This window comes from Aptenodytes patagonicus, chromosome 2, assembly GCF_965638725.1.
Source record: "Aptenodytes patagonicus chromosome 2, bAptPat1.pri.cur, whole genome shotgun sequence".
Taxonomy (NCBI): Eukaryota; Metazoa; Chordata; class Aves; order Sphenisciformes; family Spheniscidae; genus Aptenodytes; species Aptenodytes patagonicus.
This window is the reverse complement of record NC_134950.1, coordinates 37,536,849-37,562,649: the sequence shown is the minus strand read 5'-3', so window position 1 is coordinate 37,562,649 and position 25,801 is coordinate 37,536,849. Positions and strand designations below refer to the sequence as shown.

General features: G+C 39.3%; 1 protein-coding gene across 6 annotated transcripts in view; it reads right to left on the bottom strand.

Annotated features, from left to right (window-relative positions):
- The window catches only part of NCOA2 (nuclear receptor coactivator 2), a 199,249-nt gene that overhangs the window by 28,684 nt on the left and 144,764 nt on the right, over positions 1-25,801 (bottom strand). For all 6 annotated transcript variants that reach the window (XM_076329574.1, XM_076329573.1, XM_076329578.1 and 3 more), the window contains 8 exons: positions 21,707-21,884; positions 20,105-20,290; positions 19,110-19,211; positions 18,888-19,028; positions 15,355-15,502; positions 12,632-13,901; positions 3,417-3,627; positions 66-275 (listed from right to left, as the gene is read on the bottom strand). In XM_076329574.1, the coding sequence (XP_076185689.1) occupies positions 66-275; positions 3,417-3,627; positions 12,632-13,901; positions 15,355-15,502; positions 18,888-19,028; positions 19,110-19,211; positions 20,105-20,290; positions 21,707-21,884 (2,446 nt within the window). The remainder of the gene's footprint in view (positions 1-65; positions 276-3,416; positions 3,628-12,631; positions 13,902-15,354; positions 15,503-18,887; positions 19,029-19,109; positions 19,212-20,104; positions 20,291-21,706; positions 21,885-25,801) is intronic.

The window sequence follows — 25,801 nt, the reverse complement described above, 5'->3', positions numbered from 1 at the left end:
ACATTGTTACACACGCTATAGTCTGTTACTCAAGAGTATTTAAAAAACATGGAAAGTCATCTTACCTGTGCTACTGTTGCCTAAAGTTCCTTGACTTCCTATCATCCCTTCATTCCTGCCCATCAGTCCCGGCTGAGGTATCACTGAATAGGGGCTACTCGTTCTTATGGGTGGGAAAGTTCCTGCACCTGTTGGGTTCTGCAGTGTGATGTCAAGTGGTAAATTCTGGTTTGGTAATAACCTGCCCAGTTGCCCTGCTCGTGGGTTATTAAAAGCTAGACAGGAGGAGCAAAGAAAAAAGCAAAGTTAAAGAATGGAAACTTTACTTGTTAAAAAAAAAAAAAAAAAAAAGAACCCAAACACACTTCAAGCTCTTGGGCTGAGCTATTTAATGCTGCATAATTTACCCACTCCATATCTGTCTGAGAAACATCCCTTCTTGACATTTTTATGTAAATTTCAAAATGGAACATTCTGACACTAAAACAGATACGGCTTATATTTTTAAAACTTTAAATGATGCAATTTAACTTACAGAAGAGCCACTACAGTAAAATACACCACTATGTGATATGCATACTACTGCCAATTCATCTTATACCTAGTAGGACTGTAATTGCATGCAGATGTCATCCCGAGGCAGATTGTTAGGGATTATCTCAGTTTTGAAAGTTTTCCAGCATAAGCTGTGCCCCTGAAGAAGTTACCAAAATTAAGGACAGATTGAGCCAATATTGGACCCTGTAGTCCCATTTCTACATCTCCCTCCTAAATTTTTTTTACATTTTTTGTCATTAATAAAAATAAATACTTCCATGATTCAGCAACAACAAATAAGTGGTCCAGAATTAGAGCTGTGACACCATAATATTCTGGTAAACAGAACCGTGCCTGATGGTTACTGTCACCTTTACATAACTATTTTCTTCTGTGGAGGTGTTTTGTGCTCTTAAAATCAGCCTCTGCAAAGAAAACTGCAGACTGTCTCAGAAAAGCGAGCTTCAGACCTTGACCGGCAAGCATCTGGGTCAGCTGGTGTTTGGGCGATGTTCCAATGCCTGAAAGCATCCCCTATGTGCACAACTACTTCTCAAACATGAATCGAACACTGACCTTGTGCCTATGATTCCATTTCCAATCATACCAACAAAATACATACAAATAAATTAACCATTTTTGTGAAATTATTATTTGCAATACTTCCTGATAGCTTCCCCTAGGAGAGCCTCTGATATAACGGCATCCTTAAAGCGACTTCTGCATTTTTATATTCACCACATTACAAAGAAGTTAAAGAACTTCTTTCTTATTTTAGATCAAAGTAGTGATACTTTTGAATTTGAGAACTTAGATGAGGTTTATTAAGCTTGTTAAAAAGTACAGAAACATCTTATTACAAAGGTCTCTGACTTTTCTTCTTATTTTATAAAACCAGACTGCAGGAACTCATTGTATTTCTTTCTTTTTTTAATATAGTTCTCTGCCAGGTGGATTTGGTTATATGTGTGTATAGGAAATACATCACATCACATACACCTAATTCCTAACCATGAGATCAAAATTTTGTCTTGACTGTCTGTTCAAACAAGCAAACAAAACTTACTTATGAGACAAAAATGACGTTCCCAAGCTTAGGGGCATCATAAAGTCTAAGGATTGAACCAAAACCAAACTTCAGTGACATTTTCAGAAGTTTGCCCCAGAAGTTTGAAAAATCACATAGATGAGTAAGTTATTATATGGGTAGCTTTGCCAGCACCCACCGATCCTACAAAAAGGAAAGCTGGAAATGCAGCACAAATAACAACATAGTTAATGAGATGTGATGGTGCTCAGATCACATATTCTGCTCTTGGTCAGGGTGGGACTGTCCCACACACAACAAACTCCAGCAATTTGGCAAATCTAGCAGGTTTCAAGTCTTTTTTTTTTTTTTTTTTTTAAAGATAAAAATATTTGAAGTATTTTAATGTAAACCTGTAAAATGAAGGCTGGTTATTTCTTCAGGAAAAAAAAAAAAATTAAAAATCCCAAACTTCTTTTGGAATTGTATATGATTTGACATTCATTCTACATTGCTTTTCTGTGAGCATATGAGCAGTCACTCACTCTTTCTGTGAACCTGTTTTCTGTATGCTCTTCTACTGAAAGCAAGGCAGAAGTTCCCTAGGGGAATCAGGCACAGACACAAGACTGAGCTGGGGGAAAAAGTTTTAGGGTTTTAATTTACATGGGAAACAGGATGCTGCTTTTACAGAACTGCTGCTAGCCACCAAGACACTCTCATTTACAATCATACTGTTACTATATCACCAGTAGCTTTGAAAGCAGATTCAAAGCCAGGTTAACTCTGGAAAGCCAAGAGGCTACAGTGGAAGGAACCAGCAGACCTTGCTTCAGAAAGAATACACTATTTCAGATGCACAGAGATTTCCTTCTGACTCATGTGCTGCTGCTGTTAGTACCCCCATACTTACAAAAACGAGTACATTAAATCCAAGCATCTTTCTCTGAGCAACACTGATAACAAATGATAATTTAAGGATCTGTAGTAGTTTTAATATTAAACATTAATACTTATTACTAATAGTAATATTAGTATTTATTTAAACATTTCTAAGTAATAATTTGAGTTCATTTGAAAGTGGCACAGTGTTATTTTAGTATCATCAGAATGGCTAAAAATATTATCTAAGCCCTATGTTTTATAAAAAAAACACCAGTGCTGCATTTAAGGAAGTAAATAGATGCTGCCATCCTAGCCAACAGGAGAAAAAAATTAAGCAGTGGCTTTTTGTTTTCTTCAACATTCGTAGCTGATAAGACTCCTGTCTTGCTCCCTTTCCATTATTCTATGGTGGTAGACCAACATTTCAACACTGATTTGTAAGTTAATTAATAAAGTTAAGGAACACTGTCAGCTGGAAGTGACTCAATTAAAAGCCACAATTTCAAATTAAACTTGGGCATTCCTCTTAATCATACGTCTTTCTATTAATCTTGTGGTTTTAGAAGACGACTCTCCTTCATGCTTAGAAAAGCCTCTCTCGTCCCTTCTACTCAAAGAGTTGCTGAAAAGGAGCGATCTGCATCAGAACAAAATGCACACGCTCTCCATGCCAAATCCCCTGCACCAGCAGCATCACCTGTAACCACAGCAGGGGACATTTCATTTATTTTGAGGGAACCCCTTAAAACTCCCCAGAGGGCATGGACTTCCAGGGTGCTGAGTGAATTAGACGGAACCTCCACGTGTCTTTTGAAATGGGACGACCGCAGATGGCGCTATGTCATCACGCAAGACCAGACCAGGACAAGGAGCTGCCCGGTTCCTCCCCGGCCGACCCAGGGGCACCATGACCGCCGCTTTGGGGGTTCGCAAGCCTTGCCTACACGCGCATGGAAAGCAGACTCACTGCTCTGTGAAATCCTCATTGCTGGTTTCTGGGTGGCCACAGCCGCGCCAGGGCTGCTGTCACTGGTGAGCTGCATGAGGTCATTGATGATGGCTTGCTTGTCGACTGAGCCTGCTGGCACGCCTGGGCGGCTATCTGGGAAAAGCTGCGGTAACTGGCTGTTCTGCAGGTCATCCAGAATCTCCTCCAAGTTATCCAACTCACTGCCTGGCTGCAATAAAAAAAAAAACACAAACCACAGTACACGTCGCTGCTCACCTGCTGTCGGCATCCTGCTCGTGCAGAGCCAGGCAGCCCGCGTTACTGTTACGCCTGCACCGGCTTTGGACACTTCCTGCAAGAAGCCCGATGTGGGGGAAGCTCACAAAGCTGTCGAAAAGGGACTGTACAGGCTTCCCAGGGCTCGTCTGCCTTGCATTTGGGGAGCCCGGTGTGACACTGGCACCCCTTCAAAACCCTGGCATCGGGACGTACAAACAGCCACATGATCTGTACCTCGGGCAAAGCGGAGATTCTCCCTGTGCACTCTGTGACCGGTGCAGACAGCAGGGATAATTTGGCAGGGGAAGAGATCCAACAGTGATGAACATGGGGGTTTATGTAGGTATAACCAATATTCCTTTCAGCCCAGTCATATTTCTAGTCTCTTTATGACTTGATTAAAAGCATACGATGGAAAAGTTGCTTCATGGCTAAAACAATTCCCCATATGCATTTTCTTTGTTAGATTCAAAACCTTAACACTGAATAACTCTATATAAGTTAACTGGCAAGAAATACACATTTCAATGAAGTTCTATAAATTAAAACCTGTCAACTAGTTACTAGATTTAGGAATTTATTTTGCTCACAACTTCCCAAATCAGTGAAAATAACTTCTCTACAGTAAGAAAAAAAAAGAGAAATCTAATTACATTCAATTCAGTAGAAACTTACCATGAAATAAAGATGGGAAAAAAATTAAGTTCATTCTGTATTACCATAAATACTGACCTGCATGTTTTTCTTAAAAACGTTGATTTTCACCAGTCTTTTTTTTTGGTCTGTCTATAAACCCTCAGAATTAAAATCTTTTTCTGACTGAAATTTGGAAATTATTACAAGTATATTCTCCACTCCTAAACCTTTAAATAGGATAAAACTCTTTTGCGTAATAATTACCAGCAGGCAGTCCAGTCTCAGTTACCACCAAGTTGCACAGGAAACTTTTCATGACATTATTTATAACAAAAACCTACTCAAAATCAGCACCTTCATTAGGAAACGTGCAATGACGGAAGAGAGGCAGAGAGTGAGCAGCCAGCCGTGAAGGATGGGGAACCGAGAAACAACACGACAAACATGCACACAACTGAAACACAATTCTTCCTGTTCTTTTTTTTTTTTTGTCCTACCACCACATCGTGAACATGTTACTTACTGAGAGCAAGCTTATGCCGCAGATCACAGGATAATGTAGAAATACCTGAGATGGCTTTAAACTACCTACTGAGGCTCTCACAACCTAGCTAGGAAGCACTGCACAGTAGTCTGTACTAAACTCCTGCTGCCACAGCTAACCTGCTCCTCGGAAGCCCAGCTGTATTATTCAAAGGCAGCTAAGATACCTCGAGGTTACATCTCTACATACCTTTTTTTGATGATTGACTGCAGATAAACACGGTATTACTCTTTACTCCTTCCACATCACCTCCTAGTCTTACAGATCGGAATATATGGTGCAAAAGAGGAAGGAGTTGACTCCGTTAAAAGGCAGCATGTGGGTGATCTGGACGCTGGTGTTATTGGCAAAACGGTAGGAAATCACAAAATCAGAGGACTGGAAGAAATTTAAAGCCTCAAGGCAAAATCAGTGTATGCCATTCCCTACAGAAGTTCGTATAGCCTCTTGTTAAAGACATCCAGTAACAGAAAATCCACAGCTTCCCCGGGGAATTTGTTTTAGCACTCTGCCATCCTTACTATTAGTTTTTTTCCTCAGTGTCAATGCAAAGTCTCCCTTACAGAAATTTAGGTGCTTCCTTCCTGTTGTATTTTGAAAAGTTGTGTTCCCCTTTCTTTTTCTAACCTTTTCTGTATTTGAAAACGTGTGCCTTTTCGGGTTTTAAGCTCAAGTTAATAAGCAATCTCAACTTGTTGAACTTTCTTCAGCATATAACCTGTTTTCTAGACCTCTCATTACTCTTGTTGCTCCTGTGGACTGTCTTCAGTTGATCCACACTTTCGCTGAAGTGCCGTGTCCAGAACAAGACTTAAGATGAAACCTTACAACTGCTGAGTAAAGCAGAAAATTTACTCTACACACAGTACACTCTGATGGCATATTCCAGAAAAGTCTGTGATTTTTTTAATTACATAACATTACCGACTCTCACTCCTTTTGTGCTCACTGTGATCCCCAGACACAGCTCTGAAAAAGCCCTATCTATCCAGTTGTCCCCTCCTTTTTTAAAAAAAAAAAACTGTGATATTATTCTTGACTAATTGTAATAAATAGCATTTGTTCATCCTGAATGTTCTCCTAAGATTTTTCTTCCATATCTCCTGGTTGCAGCTGAATTTAAATTCTGTCCTCCAGTGTATTTGCAGACATTCAAGTGTCGCACGCAGCTTTACCAAGCATACGCTCTATTCTCTCACTGGGTCATTTAGGTTAACTAAAACACTGAGCAGCTCTAGATGCTGCACGAGCTCCTGCAGCACCTCCATTTTGATAGTGAATCCTTAAATAACTGCTTTGTGTGTAAGGATTTCCAAACAGCTTCCTACCCACTCACAGCAGTTTCGTCTTGACCATGCATCTCTAATCTGCTTACAAGAATGCCATGCGTAAGAGTGCCAGAGAGCCTTACTCAAACCAAGACACATGGCATACGCTGCTTTTCTTATGCCAAAAAGCCCACTATCCTCTTGCAGAAGGAAAACAGGTTGGTCCAACACTACCTGCTCTTGACAAATCCCCCTGCTGACTCGCTGCCTTCCAGGCACTTACAGGCAGATGGGTGGACACAGCACACCAACAGAAAAGGCAGAGCCAGGAGGAATCAAATGTGATTATAGGAAGCCTAAATCATTGTGCGGACAGGTGATAAGCAGATTCAAAAGGCGCTCCGAGAGACAGTTGTGAGCAATGTTTATAGGAGCCGCATTTTAAGCCCTGGGAAATCTGGTACAAGACGACTGCAAGAGCCAGTAGAGGAGACTGATGTAGAGTATCATAAATTATAGAAGGATGATTCAGTACTCTTTGGGGGAATTAAGACATATGGCCTTCATTAAACATATTTGAGACAACAGTGAAGGGAAGTTTTATATGTTGCAGGGGTTTTTTTGTTTGGTTTTGTGCAGGACTTTGCGTCTTTTTAAATTTTTTTTTAACATTTTGGCTACTGCAATTCTTTGTTTAAACGTCAGATGTAAAAAAAATAACCAAACCCAAAACACAGCCAGAGAAGAACATATTGATCCAAATGTGTCAGAAAACTGCTTTTAAAGATGCTTTTAATTCCTCTCAGGAAGTGGCAAAGAAAGGCCAAATGCAACAGATGTATTACAACAACACAAATGCATAACCTTCCTTTTTTTTTGCTTAACATAATCAATATAAAATATTTTATCTTTATTTTTTGATGAGGGTTCTCAACTGCTGCAAAACCTCCAAAATAGATTTAGAATTAGCACTGAGCTATGATGTTAGCCTAAGTCTTTCCAGATTCACCCACAAATGGCACCATATATGCAGAAACTAGCATTAAAATATTTATTTGGTTAATTTCATGGGATTTTTCTTTTATTCATATTCTATATTTATTTTGTTAATGGTCTAAATTGAACTTTATGTAAGTAGAAGGCACACCCTAACCTCCCTGTAAAACAATTATTTGTCATGAATTAAAAAAAAAATATGCCCGATAAAGTGCTAAGCATCACAAGAAAGTTCTTGTGCACATATTTTCACTATCTCTAAGCAATGCAATTACAACAATCCCCATAGAACTGGGACACTAAGTGCCAGAAAACATAAGACAAATTGTACTTAGAAGTATTTCTGCATTTGAAAAAGTACCTACTTTCAACGTACTTATCACCATCATGTAGAGAAAGGTAGATTAAAGTGTTAATTGCTTACTGAAAGGCAGTTACACCTCAACATGAAGTTCAGCCTACAACAGTTTCTATGTCAAAGTCTAGCTTCCATGGATTGTAAAGGACTGGGTAAGATCCTAAACTCTCTAGAGATCTCTTTTCCACCATGGGCAATGCCCATGGCTTGCACTGAGACCCTGTACTCCAAACTTCATACATGTATACATTGCCTTTAGGAAGACATATGACAGAGGCATCTGGGCCTTTTTCCTTACAACAGGATGTCTTTTGGTGGGGACACAACTTGAAACTATATCTACCTTATATAAAACCCAAGTTAGCTCATTAGCATTTGACCATAAAAGGTAAACAAAACTAAACCTCTGCTCCAAACTGTCCATAAATTAAAGGGTTATAAAAAGAAGGAAAAAGTAAATCAGAAGTGGAATCAATATAGTCTTTTTCTCCCTCGTAACTGCATTAAACAAACAATTGGCTAGAAATCCCAGTATGTTACCAGGCTAATCTACTACTGACTTCTAGAAACAGAACTCTAGCTGAAAGACATTTAGAAAATGGAATTCCCATTCTAAGGTTTTGATAGAATTTCAAGAAGAAACCAATGTCCTTCTTGAATTTAATGCATTCTGGACATCAAGAAATAGGTTTTTGGAAGATGAGGGGCATGTATAAAAAACATATTTTAGTATTGGGAAGATACTGGATTCCACATAAAGCAAGAGGACAGCAGAGTTGACAAAGTGTGTGAGGAACACCAGAACAGTTTCTGAGTTTTAGGACAAAGAGGTACATGCTTAAGATGATTTCTGGAACAGCACTGGTGGAGACTGTGGCATTGCGAAGTCCCTGTCAGACAAACAGGCTGTCTATATTGTCTGCTGCCTAAAAAAGAGGAGAGTACACTTATTGAGATAAGGCTTTTACTCTGCACTACGCTAAGTGCTTTCTCAGAGAATAAACCGGTTTAAATTTCTACATCTTAGTTTCTTCAGCTGTAATATGAATATAATAATCCACACCCAATTTTACAGAAGAGTTTTGCAGTGCAAAACAATATGGCTAAACAAAATGTTGCTTTATCAAGGCAATACCTGACATTGTTCAGCGTGTGACATTTCTCTGATGTCCCCCTACACTTTCACGCTCCTTCTCCCGAGCTGTTAGCCAGTCCTTGTCAGATTTGACCATCTGCTGACCACTACACAGGCTGCTCCCGACCAGCAGCAGTGTGTGCTGGCTGCAGCCAGAAGCACGATGAGGGTTTTTTTGAGAGACCGCACGAGCAGCGGAGCACAGGGAAAGGAGGGTGCGGGATGAAGTCCCACCAGGGCAGCTCTACGGTAGCTGGTGGACCGGCAGGGAAACGTAGGCTTACTGCTGAGGGATGCCCTATAAAACAAATCTGTAGCAAATCAGGACTCATGTTTCCACTGCCTTCCCTTTTTAATAGTCGAGAACAATACGAGCACTCGTGGCGCTTGATAGCAACAGTCCTGCTACTGCTGGTGCTGTAGGAAAAGCTCCGCTGAGCCTCCCCAGCAGGTCTCTCTGTCATCCTCTCCCCCACAGCTGCCTTAACTGGAATAGCAATCAGCCTAATAGAGCTTGATAACCATCATCCCACCAAGGAAGGGAAAAAGGTACAGCGGCACTGGAAATATTCTCTGCCATTTGAGAAAGGCTTCCTGTCAGTTGCTGCTCTCTGCAGAAGTGTATGTTTAAACACACTACCTAGAAGACTGCTATTTTTAGTACAGTGGTGCACTTCAAAGCATTTCCTGCTCAGAAAGTCACACCAAAAGTAAAAGGAGAAAACGTAATGGCTCTGCTGCCTCCCAACACCCCGATCCCCCTTGCAGAGGCCATCCCACTGCCACTCTGCTGAAGTTTCCAGAGAAACTGCACACTCCAGTGACTAATTACTTAAAAATACAACATTCCTCAGGGAGGAGAAGTTTTAAATAAACTGCAAAATAGGTAACACAAGCACACGGCTAATTTTTACATACGGGAGGAAGAAGGGGGGGGAAGGATGCAGGAGGATGGAAGAATTTAGCACAAGAATCTGTGTTCTAGTCTTGTACTAAATAGTTCCAGCTTTGATCTAAATTTAGGCAATGAGCACTTCCTGTGGGAGACCATCTTCCAAAGCTGAAGAGTTTTTGATACTAAATATTTTCAGTGATTTTATAATTGGGGTAAAGTGGTTATTTGTTTAAAGGCCTGGCCTTCAGCTAGATAAACGCTTACATTATTTTACATTCCCCACCACTTCCTCTCCTACTCCACATTGGACTTCTCCTGTTTATTCAGTTCCAGGTTTCACTGCATTTTAAGTAGGTTTTAAAACTCTATTTACAACCAATGGGAGCAACAAAAGCCCTTCTGTCATTATCCAGCAGCCTTCCATCACAGCTGTGGGCCTGGCTTCCCCTTACTCGGCGCTGAGGAAGCCTCAGCACTTCAGCCCTTACCACTTTATCACGACTCCTGCACTGCTTCGTGAGTTTCTGAACAGCCCCAACTCCTGGACTTGCCTGTACCTCCGCTTCCCTCTCTCGTGGGAGACAATCTCCGTCTTCAAATTTTAAGAACAGGCAATACATCCATAGTCCATACTCCAACCCCCTCAAATCCCTCCCCTGACCTCAGAAACACAAAGCCTAAAAATAAAAATTGAATAGACTATTCACTTTACAAAGTTCGTAATATTGGGGACTTGATTTTCAAATGCTTGAGGCAATGCTTGCAGACACTGAAGTCTCTTTCTTTAAAGTCAGTCTTATAGTTACGTGTTTACATTTAGGGTGAGATGCAACTTGCCTATCTTTAGTCATGAAAAAGTAAGGCAGCTAGTTTAAACTAGCCATCTAGGCTACAACTATTCAATGGGAACATCACTAGAGAGCAGTTTATCTTCCCTATTTTAGACACACATTAGAATAAGATAAAAAAAAATCCTGGAGTGTGTTTCTATTTTTCGATTAACGATAAAAGGAGCTCGTAGGACTACCTTGGACTGGACAGCTAACTTCTAGAGGGGACAAAACCTGCTCTTTGTGACTGGGTTCACAGGCCTAGCTGTTTCTTCTCTAGTCCACAGAGATCACAAAAAAGGAAATTTTTATTCTTTTAGAAATTTAATTCTTGGGGAGTAAACCATCTGAAGGCCATGATTTTGATATAGTTAGACGGACATAACTTTTTTGGTGATTACCAAATTCTACATTCTTGTCCACTATCAAATACTGAGGAATCTCTGAAGAATCTCTGCCTTCAATCCAATATGGACTTCAATGAGTAGGATCTGAACTAGGAATTGAAATCTATTAGATATTTTTACAATAGTTTATTCTTGCCAGTTTAGCTGTGAATTTTTTGATATCTGTGTTTTTCTAGCCTAACCAAGCGTAAGTTCTCACAGAGAATCTAAGCCCTCCCTCTAACAGGCACTACAAAATAGTAGCTGTATTCAGAACTGAACTAACTTCCAGGCTTGAGGATTAATCCATGTAGAAATTAGCGCAATTTGGCTCGGTTTCCCCCTAAAGCATGGGAAGGATTGAAAAACCACAATTGCTTCTACATAATGGCAATAGCTGTCAAATTTTGTTGAAACACAAGAAGTGAAGTAACCTTAGGAGACACTTGGATAACTGAGATTTTAACAGTGCTGCGTCCACACTGTGGTGGCATGTTTGGCCTCCATGTTTTGTGGTTATAACCACTGTTGAATGAACTGTCTACTGGTTAGAGACTGCTGAAAGGGCAAAGCAAAAGAAAAAAATCCAATGCTGTGACTTAAGGCTAAGAAAATGTTGTCTATCCCTCCTCAGCCTCAAAATACAGTATAGAAAATACAAAAAATGATGTATTTATACACATTTACACACACAATAATAAAAATACAATTGATTCACAAAAATAAACACGCTCAAACCCAGTCCGCACATTAAAAATACACTATATTTTAAAAGTGAAGGATATAGCTATGAATGAGAGTCATGAACATTTGCACAGTGTATGATCTGATCATGATTTACAAACTAAGGCTTCATGCACAGGGCACTGCCTAGGGATCAATGACCAGCTGGGAGAGTTGATAGTGTAGGACAAAGCTAAGGATCATTAACTCCAGTTAGTTATAAACTCCCCAGAAAATGCCTTATACTAAAATTGATATTGTAATTACCCATTTTATAAATAAAATAAACCATAATATTGAGCTAGCAAATTGCTTTCGCTGCATCCCTTTTTCTTGCAAAGCTCTGAAAACTGGAGCATTCTGGGTGATGTTAACCCGGTGCTTTTTGAAAGTGAATTCTGCATGAAGGCCAGTGAAATAACACTTTTTAGCATAGGTCCCAACAACATACAGTTTATTAGTATGTTGGGCAACAGAGCAACAAGCAATGGTACACAGAACGCAAAGAAATTCTGAATGCAAAATTCAATGCAGATAACCTTGCACAGGGAGACATGATCTCTGCACTGAACAATTAATCATCCACGGGAACTTGGGGTTGAATATAAAAACTTTTTAAGTAAAAAAACCCCAACAACAAAACCCCCTAATTGGCACAGAAACAAGGGAACTCTGTTTGCCTTGATTTTAATTCGCTGATCAAGTATAGCACAAAGACCAGTAATGCAAAGTTGGTATTGCTCCTTTCAAACAACTCCTGTCCTTGAGGATGAACCTGCTTGACATGGGAGAAATGCAGTTGATATGCTGGGCTAGGTCAAGAGCCCAGCTAGCCCACAGCAATTCAACAACAGCCTGTGGGAAAAGCTGTCAGTAAGTTAGCATTAACCAACAGTTAGAAGTAGTTTCTCTTCATCTGACTACCATCTGGGAAAGGTTCCCCAGCATTCAGTCCCTGCGTTATCCATCTCCTCCCAGGCAGAGTCTGTTCTTTCAGACAGAATGATGATCACAACTTAGTAACACCGGCTGGAAAATTGAGTGAAGACTGGATTTCAAAAGACATGTAACAGCCCCTTGAAGTATCAAGAAATTACTCTTAGAGGAAGTCTGGAAAAAATTAAGATGGCAGGAATGCAGGCCTAGAACATCTCATTCACACGTAATGCAAAGATTTGCTTACCTGTTCATTAGGCTCAAAGCTTATCTCTTCTTTTTCCGTCCTCATAGCTATTAACTTTGTGCTACCGGAAGGGTCTGTCTTACTGTCCAACCGCTCCAGTTTTGGGGGTATGTCTGGTAAACCAATATCTTTAGTATCATCTTTATCTAGCAAGTAGCGAAGTAGTGCATTATTATTCTTCTTAGGACTCGCTGGCTCCTGTTTAACAGTCACCTCCGAACCAGGAGCTGTGCTACTGGATTCCTGGTTCAGTTCTTTGCCTGTGGCCTCTGCTGTGAGCTTAGCCAAATCTACAGGAGAACTACTGTCCTGCAATAGTCTGTGCAAAATTTTATGCTTCTCCTTGAGCGAGGTTCCATGTGCTGAACCAGACCCAGGCAACCCTCCCGTGGAGTCCTTGCTAACATCTCCCATGGTACTGGACAAAGGCGAAGGCTCCATCTGATCCGATTTGGTGGTCAGCAATTGTAAGAGCTTTGTCTGGCTTTTTCCATCGTGCAGTTTATTCTGTCCATCAGGTCTCTCGCCACTGACAACCGGTGGCATGTTGCTCTCGCTGTTATCTTTCTGTTCTCCTGAATGGCAGCTGCTCTCTGCTTGTCCAGTTGTACCTTCTGATTGCTCCCCATACAGTCCAAAGCAGTCTTTAGAGTCCAGGCTTCCCATCTTGCTTAGCTGGGGAGGATTCATATTCACAGGGGAATTTTGTAAATTTCCCATTTTTAGGTCAGGTGAAGCCAACGACGATCCTAGAGAAACGCCGTGGCCCTCGCTGAGGGCCTGAAGTGCGTTCAGGGAACTGTTGGTGTAGTTATGGCTATTTCCTGTGCTGCTGCAGACTCCCACGGGTGAATGCAAGCTTCCTGCAGGGGAGAACTGACTGGGTGGGATGCGAGGACTTCCTGCCACTCCAGGGCTCACACGATGCCTTGGGGAAAGCATAGAGTTTGGCTGCCCTGGGTTCATGCCGGGGCTGCTTTGTGAGGGGCTATTCATTTTTAGTGCATAGTTACTACCCTGAGGAGTGGATGCTTGTATGCTTGACACATGGTTCATTCCCCCTGAACCACCAAACCTGCCTGCTGGCATGCCCATTTGTTCCTTTGGGCCATTTATGGCAAAATTTATATTGCTACTGATGGTCATATCCTGACCTGGGTTCCCACTGCACATGGCCTGATGGGCAGGGCTGCTGGAGCTAATCGGGTTCAATATCTTCCCCATTCCTTGTCCAGTCAAATCCTGATTCATTCCACAGACGTTCTGCTCTCTATGCGGCAAGGGGAAGAAAAACAACCCATTAGCTAAAATGACAGTGGCCAACTTGCAATTACATTACAGAAAAAGAAGCAAAACCCCAAACCTCGCTTTAAAATAACACAACAAACCTACAATTAAAAACAAATTGACAATTTGACCAAAGTGATATGCAACTCCCAACATGGCTGCACGTTAACAGTATGGTTTTTCAGTATCTTATTAACAAATCAGTGGAAGAGAGGAAAAACAAAGTTATACTTCATTTAAATGACAGCCATTAGAAATACAGATAGGTTACAATTTCAGACTCTCTCCCTTTAATATATATCTTTTCCCTACAATTCCGCAATCGCTAACTTCTAGAACTGAGAGACACCTCATCTGAAACATATGACCCAAACAAATGCATGTTTTATAAGACAGCTGTGGACAGCTGTTTGCTGGAGTTTTGAGTTTCTATGAGTTATCCCTACCACAAGCCTGGAGTGGGCTATTTGCCCACCAAGTTCATAGTGAAAGGAAAGTTGAAAAAGTCGTGTTTCTACACTGCCAGAGTATTTCGATACTGCTCCAAAAAAGCATGTGAGCCAAGACAACTACTGAATACGACTTCAGAATGGGAACAGCCTGTTAGCAATCCAGTCCTGCATGGGCGTTTAGGAAAAGAGGAGAAAGAAAAAAAACCACACGCATAGGAGCTGAAACTTGTATTTTAGAGATGTAGGCTATAAGACAGAAGAGAGACACACACACACACAGAGAAAAAGCTTTTGCAAGAGCACCTGGAGATCACTTCTCTTTTCCTCAGTAGATTTTAATTAGTTTATGGGAGGATGCAATATACTTTTTACTTCTGAGCTAAAACTTAAATCAGAAAAATCAGACATATTCCCAAATGCTAAAAGCTATAAAAGAGACAGAGTCAAGTAGATTAGGAAGGAAAAAATTAGGTTCTGAGAAAAATCAAATCAACTCTTGACTTTCAAAAACAAATACTAATGGAACATTCCTAGTATATATTTTCAATGAGATGAAAACCCTTCCTACTTGCACAGGGTAAGTGCAGATAAACCTTCACATTTTGCTAAAGCATGAGACGTGAAAGAACTGAAGCATACAGAGTAGTGAAGCTTGTTACTCTGTACTTGTTACCTTAGGTATAAAGGCAAAGGTGAACAACGTTAACTATAAAAAGAGAGGTGGATTTTTAAAATCTTATTACAAATACAATAGTACCAGTGTTCTGCTAAAAAAAAAGCAAGAATATTTCCAAGTACCGTTTTTAACTTAATGGTACTTTTTTAAATTTAAAATTTAGCACTTCATGACTCATTTTGTTTTCATGCTATCAGTTCTAGGTCAACTGAACGTCTATCAGCATTAAACAATCTATTTGCTTTGGCAACTTTTCACTTTCCCTGTCTCTCTGCTGAGTGTGGATGTAATAAACCGGTGAGGATTACCTGTGAAGCATATGCAAGGAGATTACAAGCTGAGGTTCACTAGTCGTCTGAGAACGGATGAGCTTGCTCTTCGTTTGGGCAGAAACGATAGTGCCATCAGACAAAGAAAACCGATAAACAGGACTAAATGCTAGTCCCTGCCTCAGCACTGAAAGCAAGCAAAATAACAAGAATTAAATTAATGAGAATCTATAGTACAGGTAGCGTAGATGCTCAACATCTGATGTTCTAAATCCATCAGCACTGATACCACAGACACTCCATTAATTTCTAAAAAAAACCCCAACAAAACAAAACAAAAACAGAAGAAAAATTTTGAAAATAAATAGATGGGTTGCATATAAAATAAAGGATCCCACATACTGTGAGGCGATCAAAAGAAAACCTGTAAGGAGTGACAGCAATAGCAGGACAGATACTATGAAATACAGAATATTTCAGGAGTGGACCAAGAAGTCCTCGATGTCCATTTCACTTTTCATCAAATATGTGTCTAACTCCTTTTGTTCCTCATACATTTTTTCATCTGTATCGTCTACATCACGACGATTAATATAAATGCCTTTAGTTTCTAGATCATGTTTCCATTAGCCTGTATCTTTTCCTCCTTATTGCCTACTTAAATTATCTTGTAACAGTTACTCTCGCTACTTCTTTAATTTAAAAAGTACATAAATCTCTTACATGGGAACAGTTAGAAATAAGAAGAACTGGAACAAGAAATTATTACTTTTTAAAGAACAAATACAAAAATATACAGCTCAAACAAATTACAAATACAATTACCTAAACCAAAATTAGGGCTGTGCTATCCTTCCCCAGTGTTAGATATGACTGCATTTCTAGTTTGAGGTTTACTTCAATGCACATATTCTGCAGCCCTTAAGTTCAGTGTAAATCTGAACTTCAACAAATTCAGTTCTCTAACTCCTATAGACCCCTGTGACATTTCTTTAATTAAAAATGAAATCATGTTATGGAAAAGCAAATCTCCAAACATTTATGCTACTGTTCACTCTTTGCCATCAATGAAACAAGTTTGATCATTTTCAATTCCTAGTCCAAAAGCTATTACATTAGGATTGCAGATATGGCAGGAGGGAAATACTTAACTTCAGAATTTTCATATAATTGTTTAGGGAAAAAATAGGAAAGCAGCACTACAAATACTTCTAATTTCCTATTTTTTCATACATACACATTTTCTGTGGTTTTGGTTCTTTTTCCTTTTTTATTTTAATTAATAGCATCATCTGATCTTCATTTCATTGCTTGTCTTTTAATATTTCCTGTTGTAATGAAATGACACGGTTTTCCGAGTGTGGCTTTATTAAACAGTCTCCTCTACAGAGCTAGCAGCTTTTCAGCCTTGCAGGACTAGTTATGATTGCTTTCTTTCCCTGTCTCCCCCACTGTTATATATTGTTCTGCAAGGTTTTAAAGTATTATTTAGGCAGTGAGAAAACAGGAAGCACAATTTAAACAACCAGAAGGGGTTTTTCAGAGTAAAAATGTAAAGAAAAACAAAAACCTACAACTGTGAAACAATACAAAGCAAAATTTCACTGTTAGGTATGTCATTGTTTCAGTTTAACCTTTGGGCACCAGAAGGTCCAAAGCTCTTAACTTTAGCATATACCACATCAGGAAATTCCAGTACTCAATGCCAACAGGATACAAGTGAAATCTCTACTTAAATCATTTTCCAAACTAATTCTTTAAGCAAACAAGAATGTTTCCGTATTCCTCTTGAGGAAATGCTATTTTTCTGACTGTGGCCAATAAAAACTTACCATATATTTTACACTTCATACTGAGAGTTAATTTGAAAGCTTTGTGTTCTTTATTGTTTATCAAGCTAATGCTGAATTTTTTTTCGCGCTGTAACACTGAATTACACGTAGGAGACCGTTACTTTCTTTGCTTCTATTCTCAAACCATAATGACTTAAAAAATGCAAGGCGTTCTTCAGTCAAGTGCAAAGATGCTACTGCCCAAGATATGCCTTGTTTTTCTTCTCCATGCTGCAGGGCAGGGGAAGGAAACATTTCAGCCATTATTCCTCTCTAATGCTGGATCCTTTGCAGCAAAGCAATTCCAGAGGTTTTTCCTCCTCCTCTTATCACTCACTCTCTTCACTTCCACAAGAAGTAAAGAGCCCCCTCATTTAGACTAATTTTACAGTTTATATGATGATCCTAAGCCTCTCCTGCAGAATGATACCGTGCAAACTCCAAAACACGTGTATTTTTATCACTTCACAGATAGCTTAGAGAAGACCCACTCAAACCTCGGCACTGGATGGAGGAGCTGCTAATTTGGTTAGGAATCATTTGAAGAGGACTGAAGTAACAAGTGGCTGGATGCCGTAACAGAAACTCCTAAATCACCCTCGGCACAGACAGGTCCTTACCTGAAACTGCTCTCTAAACCCCTGCTGTAACTTTAATTGCATACTACCTTCTTCAGCTCTGTCTGAAATCACAGCATGAGGCTGTGAACTTTTAGCACTCCTATTGTATATACCGCAAAAGCTGTTATCTAAAATATCACCCCCACATTCCCAACATGAAACCTGAAGGTTTCATGAAATCAGAACCTATTAAAGAATATTTAACTAATGCCGCATGACTAAAGCTTTTCTTTTTCTTTTTTTCTGTGTATTTGGTGGAATAATTTGAGATTCCAGTTACAATTTTGGTTCCAAGACAGCGTGCCAGTTGTTTAATGACCATGGCAACTATTTGTTACAGGCCAGCTGTAAACCCTGTTCTACAAACATGAACCCAAAGAATGATGCTCTTGCACTGGAAATGTTCCAGTTATTCCCCACTGGTTTTGAAAGAACTTTCCTGTGGGCTATAAAGGGTTATTTGTTTCTAGTAATTTGGATCTGTGTTAGTAGAATTAGCAGTATCAGGGTTTTATGAAAAGAAAAATCCCCACCCAGTCACTACCACGGAAACCTCATGGGGAACCTTTCACAATGCAGTACTCTCCTACATCTTACCTACCATAATCTTGACTGAGTAGATGTGCTTGTGGTGTATCCTATAACACTTATCAGCTAGATACAGTACAACAATGTAGGTTTCCAGATAGCACGAGTGCTGCGACTTTGGTAATTCACACTGAGTGTTTCTCACAGGAAAAGTGACAGCAAAAGCCCATTTTGTAGAGAAAAGGAATACAGGTCACTGAACTGCAATGTGTGAGCTGAGGATCTGAAGAATAATGGGTAGGAATGCTTTGGTGGGCAACACACAAGGGTCTTTCTTTCTAAAATAACTGCGACAATTTGAAGATTCCAAGTACCCTCCGATATGGCACAGTTATAACAAGCAGGCTAAAACAAACAGGGAGAAAGGTGCAAAACCTCTCTAGAGCGAGCCATCAGTGTGTCAGGCAAATCAGCTTGAAAAAGGGACCGTCAGTAGCCCTTGATTGTTCCATGTAAACCTAACAAACACAACCAAGAGATACAAATGACAAACAGTTTAAATACAGAGAGTGCCAAAAATATGAAACCTAACCTTCCTGGTGATGCCTCTTGGCAAAAGATATTTCTCCCTCGTGCTGTGAATGGAACCTCTGAATGCATCTTCTCACCAAATCCTCCCAGCCAGGTTTCATAGCTGCTCGCATGGTACTTGTGTCCAGTGAAGTTATTTTGCCTGATATTAGATAAAACATTTGTTACAGCAATTTCCGCTTTGGGGGTGGGGAAGAAATGAAAACCTCCTATTTCACAATACCTTGTAGATCCTGGCGAGTAGTAAAGCTCTCTGATGAAGGAAGAAGTGGTCTTTCTTTCATTGGAGCTCTTCTTGCAACACAAATCAAGCAAGACTGCAAATCTTAAAGAAAAATGTTACTTCAGTAATTTGTATAGAAGAGGAAGATTTTGTTTCCACAAAGAATTCAGAAGTATTTTTAAAAAGTTCTTTAAATCTTTTTGGACCAAAAGAATGTATTTTGTACCAACAAAAGGATAGATAGAACTCAGTGGCTTTACATCTTCATTATTTCCTACAACATTAAACAACACAGGAGAGGTGGGTTTGTTTTCTTTTTCAGAAGAAAAGTTATCATGGACTCCACCACTGCCCATAATTATTGGCATGTGTTTATGTATATACCTGTAGCAGCTCAACCACTCAGGAGATCGTTAACCAAAAAGGATATACTGCATGCACATTTCTTCAACACTCACCATTTTGTACCTTCCACTAAGGTAGGAAGCCACATTTCTTAAACATGCCCCCAGTGCTTGCTGTCCCTGAGAAAGCAGCTTCATAATAAGCCATTTTTACTTATCTGAATACTTAAAATACAAACTGAGGAAATTTACCTGCTGAAGTAGTAAATGGTAAAGGAAATGGTGAACCACAATTGTCTTCAAATTCTAAGAACTCAAAAAATTGAAACTTTCCTCCCAGTCAGCTACATTCTTCTTACAATTGCAGTGATATAAAACTAGGAAATCTCTTTAACGTAAACAGAGTTACTCTCAATTTCAATTATAATGGTTTAACAAATAGATGCACGCGAGTGTATACACTCATAATCCAAGGTGCAAGTACACTTCTACAGTTAAATGAAAAAGAAAAAAAACTTACAATTTTTCCATTTTTCAGGATTCAGAAGCCACTTTATCAACTTTACCTCACTTTATCAACTGCACCGAAACTGCTGTCCCGCAACAGCATGGAAAGAGAAAATACTAACACAAATTGAAAGCAGTAGTTACCTTCACCATCCTCCTTGAAGGAATTTGGTTGAGAAACTGCAAAGCACTGCATAGTTTCGTATTTCTGATGTGCTTCCTGGTTATCATGGCCTTCTTCAGAATCAGCAAGAGGTTTTACCAGCATCCGACAATTAAAGGTATGGCTATTACGCCTAGGAGTGTCACCAGACCAAGATCCCCCGTTCACTGAGCAAAGCAAAGATCATATAGTGAGATAAATCTGGTAGCAGTCATTTCTGCTGCTTATCCACAGGAAATTAATCAAGGTGCTTTGCAAACTGGTCGGGAAACAAGCTTGTTTAACAACAACAATCTATTTTTAATATTAGAGCCCAAACCAGCACATAACAAGGTAATTTATAAAATTCTCATGTTTTAAGAGCACTGCTAATTTCTTCAGCTATCATGTTTTTTTCAAGTGACTCATAATGACATAGTAGAAAAGCAGAATAAAAGTCTAAATATTGGTGCGTGTAAAAGTTATAGAGCACAATGAAAAGCCTACTGGGTAGATCAAGTTAATTTATATGCCTGGAAGAAATAAGGCAGTATGTAGGATCTCTCCGTTGAATTTAAAAGTGATTAATACAAAAGAGATAGCAGCATTGTATAAAAATCTGTGTCCAGATTAGAAACAGAAAGAAAAGAAACTAATAGGTATTTATAAAAACAGGAAGCAATGCAATGGGTAATATATTGAAACACATAGTCTCAGCTACAACGGGAAAGACTGAAGGGATGAGAATGACCTGGATGCAGTGATGGATAAAAGTAAAGCCTAACACAGTACTTAAGATAAGTAAAAAAGGAAACAAAATCCCGAGATGCACAAATATAGGTACTGGACATCAGTCAGCACAAATTAACGTAACACCACATAAGGAAATAGCAGGGTCTTATTTAAAATACTCTTCACTTGCCCTCTTCAGTCATAAAATGCAAAAAAAGCAGTAATTATGGGGTTTAGCCATTAAAAGTGTTACATTTTCAATTCTTCAGGGGTTTAGAAAGTCATAAAATGCTAAAGTGAATTGCATAATAGTTTTTAAACTGCTGTGAGTAAATGAGGTGCCTAGTATTGACTTTCTTTTCACCTCCTCCAAAAACCAATGACATTAAACCCAATATTAATATAAATGCAAAAAATGGCTGCAACTAACAAAAACAGTTTCTGAAAGATAAGGGTAAACATTGGTGAGACTAAAACCATTGAAATAAATATTCTAGCATAAGGAGTTTTCTGATTTTTCTTTTATATTCCCCCTTTCTTGGGCCATTCTTAGAATAACCAGCCTAGACAGGGAACTAACAGAGAGTTCATATAGCTAACGCTGTCTTTTAATGATTCGTTCTGGAGATCCATTAAAAATATCAGTTAACATGAGTAACTAAGAGTAATTTTAACAAAGGAGAATCTGAAAAGAGTGGAGGATGCTTTTGAGAATAATATTAATCATTCATACAGCCTATATATACATTAAAATAGAGTGTATATGATGAAACTGTAAGTAGTGGAAGGACATTAACTTAAGTTATTGAAACGCTGATTTATGAAACCAAAGTTAAATAAGTAATGGTATGATACGAGGAAAAGGTATATACCTAAAGATTTTGGCAGCAGGATTTTGACAAATTCATTGTGGTCTCCTACATGCAGGATGCTATATATGCTTGTGTTCATCAGCTCTTCTTGGTTGTACCTTAGGTACTGTGTCACATTCTCAGAAACAAACACAACGTTACCTTCTGGGTTCACTACAAAGAAGAACCCATCTAGGGCCTAAAGGGGAAAAAAAAAAAGCACAGAGAGAAAGAGAAAGAGAGAGAAACACAATACTGTTAATCAGACTAACAACAGATATCCAGAAAATAAGTATTTCCTTCAGAAGACATAGCTGAATCTTTCTGCATCCATCCCAATCCTTATATTCTTGTCTGTAATAGTAAAGGACACATTTCAGATTGAGCATCTAATCTTACTTACATCAAACCAGTGTAAAAGCACACAAAGGTGCACCCCTTGCAAAATAACGAAACCCACGCATGAAAACAAACCACCACCACCCCACCCCAAACAAACAAACAAAATGGAAGAGGTTGCTACCTATCTGCCTGCCTATGAAGTTGGAAACCTGGATCAGAAGCTGGTTCTGCTAAATCTAGAGCCTGTTCACTCCTCTATGCAGCACAGGGAGACTGATCCCAGGAAAACATCATAAGGTGTGCTGACATAAGGCAAGGAAAACACTGGCAGAAAGAAAGAGAAAGGCTTTGTCCATGACTCCAGCAATGCAACTTCATAGAAATGAGGCCCCATGCAGCCAGGAACACGAGGGGTTAAAAGCAGAGACCGGGAAGGGGAACTGAGAGCAGGCAGTGAGCATCGAGGATGGTGCAGCTTTAGTCCCTACTCGCAGGACTGCTTTCATTTTTTTTATTTGACACCAGTTTAATTCAGTCCACACATGATCCAGGGAACAGGAACCAGACTTTCACCTCTTCAACTCAGTTCCATAGTATTTCAAAGGACTTAAAAGTTTCTGCAAGGGAGTGTCTAAATTAGTAATTTCTGCTGATTGGTTTCCCCCTTATCTCTTATGATGGTGACAACCTAGCTGAAGCATTCTTTCCAAGATACCTGCTGTATGTTACCTGAAGCCTAAGCCAAATACTACATCACTTCTACCTGATGAGGATGAAGTAAAAATTTGAATACCAGTAAGAACGTCTCATGCAAACTTTCTTTTCCTTAAGATGCAAGCATGATTGTGGATGGTAGAAGTATTTCAGAATACATCCCTCTAACTTTATGTCATATGAGCAGATAAAGGGGGATACATTTAAACTTAAAGTACCAAAGCTTTTGGTTTTAGCATTCAATTAACAATTAACCCATACAGACTTCTGCAGCTTTGCCTGATTTATTCACCTTTCTAAGGATTGGTGGGAAATCACTAGAACAGTTGTTAGTTATTGCAGCTCCAGGGAGAGAAAAAAGTCAGAAAAATAGGCAACCCATGATTCATTATGGGTTAATCAAAAGCAAGTGGATCCACACTAAACCTGAACTCAGCTCACTGCAAAACAGTCTAACAAGGAGGAGCTGCCATAGCAAGTGTATACAGGCATGAGGCATTTTTGATATGACCAAACTTGTATACTGTACAACTTGCGTGTTGGTCTTACCAGGCAGTTCTCAAGTACACAGGCTACAGATACATATTAAAAATATTGTACACTACTGAGCAATACTTGAGCAGTTAGCAAATCCAGACAGTACAGAAGGCTAAGGAGGGATCTTATTTCTGTCTTCAGCCACCTAGCAGAAGGCTAAAGAGAAGACAGAGCCAGGCTCTACTCAGAGGTTCACAAGGGAAGGACGAGATACAACAGACACAGGTTTGCGACACAGGAAACTTCATGGAGACACACGAAAAAAAAAATTCACCATGAAGGTGGCCAGATACGGGAAGAGGCTGCCCAAAGAGGCTGTGAAATCTCCTTCCCCAGAGATATTCAAACCTCGGCTGGACTCAGACCTGAGCCACCTGCTTTAGTTGGACCTGCTCACAGTGGGAGGTAGGACTATGCAAGCTCCAGAGGTCCTTCCCAAACTAAGTTAGTTAATGATTCAGCTAAAGGAGAGGGATAGTGAAAGCATAACGCACAAGCAGAGTAGCTGAGCTAATGGCTGCCAAATGCTTTGTTTGTTATATTTTTAAATTACAAAATAATAAAACCCACAAATAAATGTACAAGTATATACTTTTCCTGACTGCCTCTAAATTAAGATAAACTAGGTCTTTTTTTCTCCTGTTAGTTGTCACAAATTCTAATCTCTGCCTGTTTTTTATCATTGCTGCCTTTTTGTTTCTGATTATTCTTGGTTCCTCCTGTTAATTCGCTTTCTTTGGAGAGCTCCCTCCCTTCCATGTGCCTTGGTAACATTCATGACATTTTCCTGCTGACTAGTATTTAGTTTAACTAACAATGATTTACAAGATTTAATTAATTGAGGCTCCAATACAATTTTCTATCAGCATCTCTGCTATGGATTAGTGTCTTAGACTGCATTTCATCACTGCTGGAAGCCAATATAAGCATGACCTCTTTGGTTTAGTCCTCTCTACACCATGACAGCTCCCTGTACTGTCTGAGGATATGAAGAGCTGGACCAGAGAACTGACTTGGCTGAAACTTAATGCAAGGAAAAAAAAAAAAATAGATGCTAGCCACATCAGTCCCCTGAACTGGCCCACCATGAAACCACACGGCGTTTAGAGCTGGCAGAAGGGTGTGGGTTTGGCTGAACCATTCTGCTTGGCAGCGGTCCACGCTTACATCAATTCAAAGGGATTGCAAAACCAAAGCCATAGCAGATGTTTATCAGAGCCCCAAGGAGAAAACTTTCAAAGGCAGAGATGGCAAGCAAGAGATTATGAGAGTTACTGGCATCCCACAATAATCTCTTTTCCCTACTATTTTCCTACTACAGCAGTTTCTTTGGCAAGGAAGTGCTCTGTGCTGTTTCCTCACAGCTGCTTCTTGCATTGACCACAGAAGTGGTCATCTGAGCCTAGAGTAACACAGGGCCTTATATGCCAGTCCCATTTCTTTCTATTCTAGTAATAAAATAATCTTGTAGGTAAGCAGCAGCAGGCTTTTGAGCAAGTTAATGCACCAAGCCACTGAAATCTTTTAGAAGATTCCACTTTTGCAATAATTTCTTAATTCTGTCCCCAGATGCATGCAACCACAATAAACAACTTTTCTTCAGAGCTATTGGTACAATGGGGGAACAAATAACGGACAACATGCTGGAAGAGAAAACAAGAGAACAGATACTATTTTAGATGATATACTGGAATGGAAACTACATTTGTGTTCTTTGAGCTGTTGTCAGCGCTCTCTTGACTATTTTTTCACCCTCTCTTCCTATCTACTTTCTGCTTTAACCAAGAAATATGTTAAAATATTCCTCAGAGGCAGCTGCATGATGAATTTTACTCACTCTCTTCAGCTGGAAACACTCACTATTTTGAGGATTCTTCAGTTTTATTCTTTAATAAAAACAGACAATTACATTTCTAAACCAAATCAACTAATAAACTGTTCATCAGCATTGCCATTTTTATTATTATTTGGCAATGGAAAAGGGTAGGTTTTTGAAGGGGTTCTGTAAAGATTAAATAACTCAATTGCATTTCCTTAAGGAGATAAAGACACAAAGAAAGTATCTGTAGTCTTTTCACAGTAAACGTATAACAACCTTCAGTCCTTTTAAGTTTCTTGGTGCAAAAGGACCACGGTTTATTAATTTAGTTCCACAGTCTTTCATTGTTAATATGCAAGGGTTTTACTGTGAAGGAAAACTAAATTAAATGGAATAACGGAACAGACGGGTGATTTTATGTCGTGTTTGCTGCAATAGCCAATCATGCAAGATAAGCCAGGAAAAAAAAAATCTTATCCTTATTTTCCCTGTCCTTACAATTAAATTAATAGGAAGTTAAAGATAAATTCTAGCATAGCAATGTAAGAGATGGATGTTTGATAGCAAAACCAACAACATTCAATTCAGTGAGCATGTATAATAAATATTAAATTAAATCAATTAATTTGTTACCCCGCTTTTCAAAGAAGAATGTTTTCACTACAACCTGTCTAATCTTCCTTATGTTTAGTACTGTGATTTTG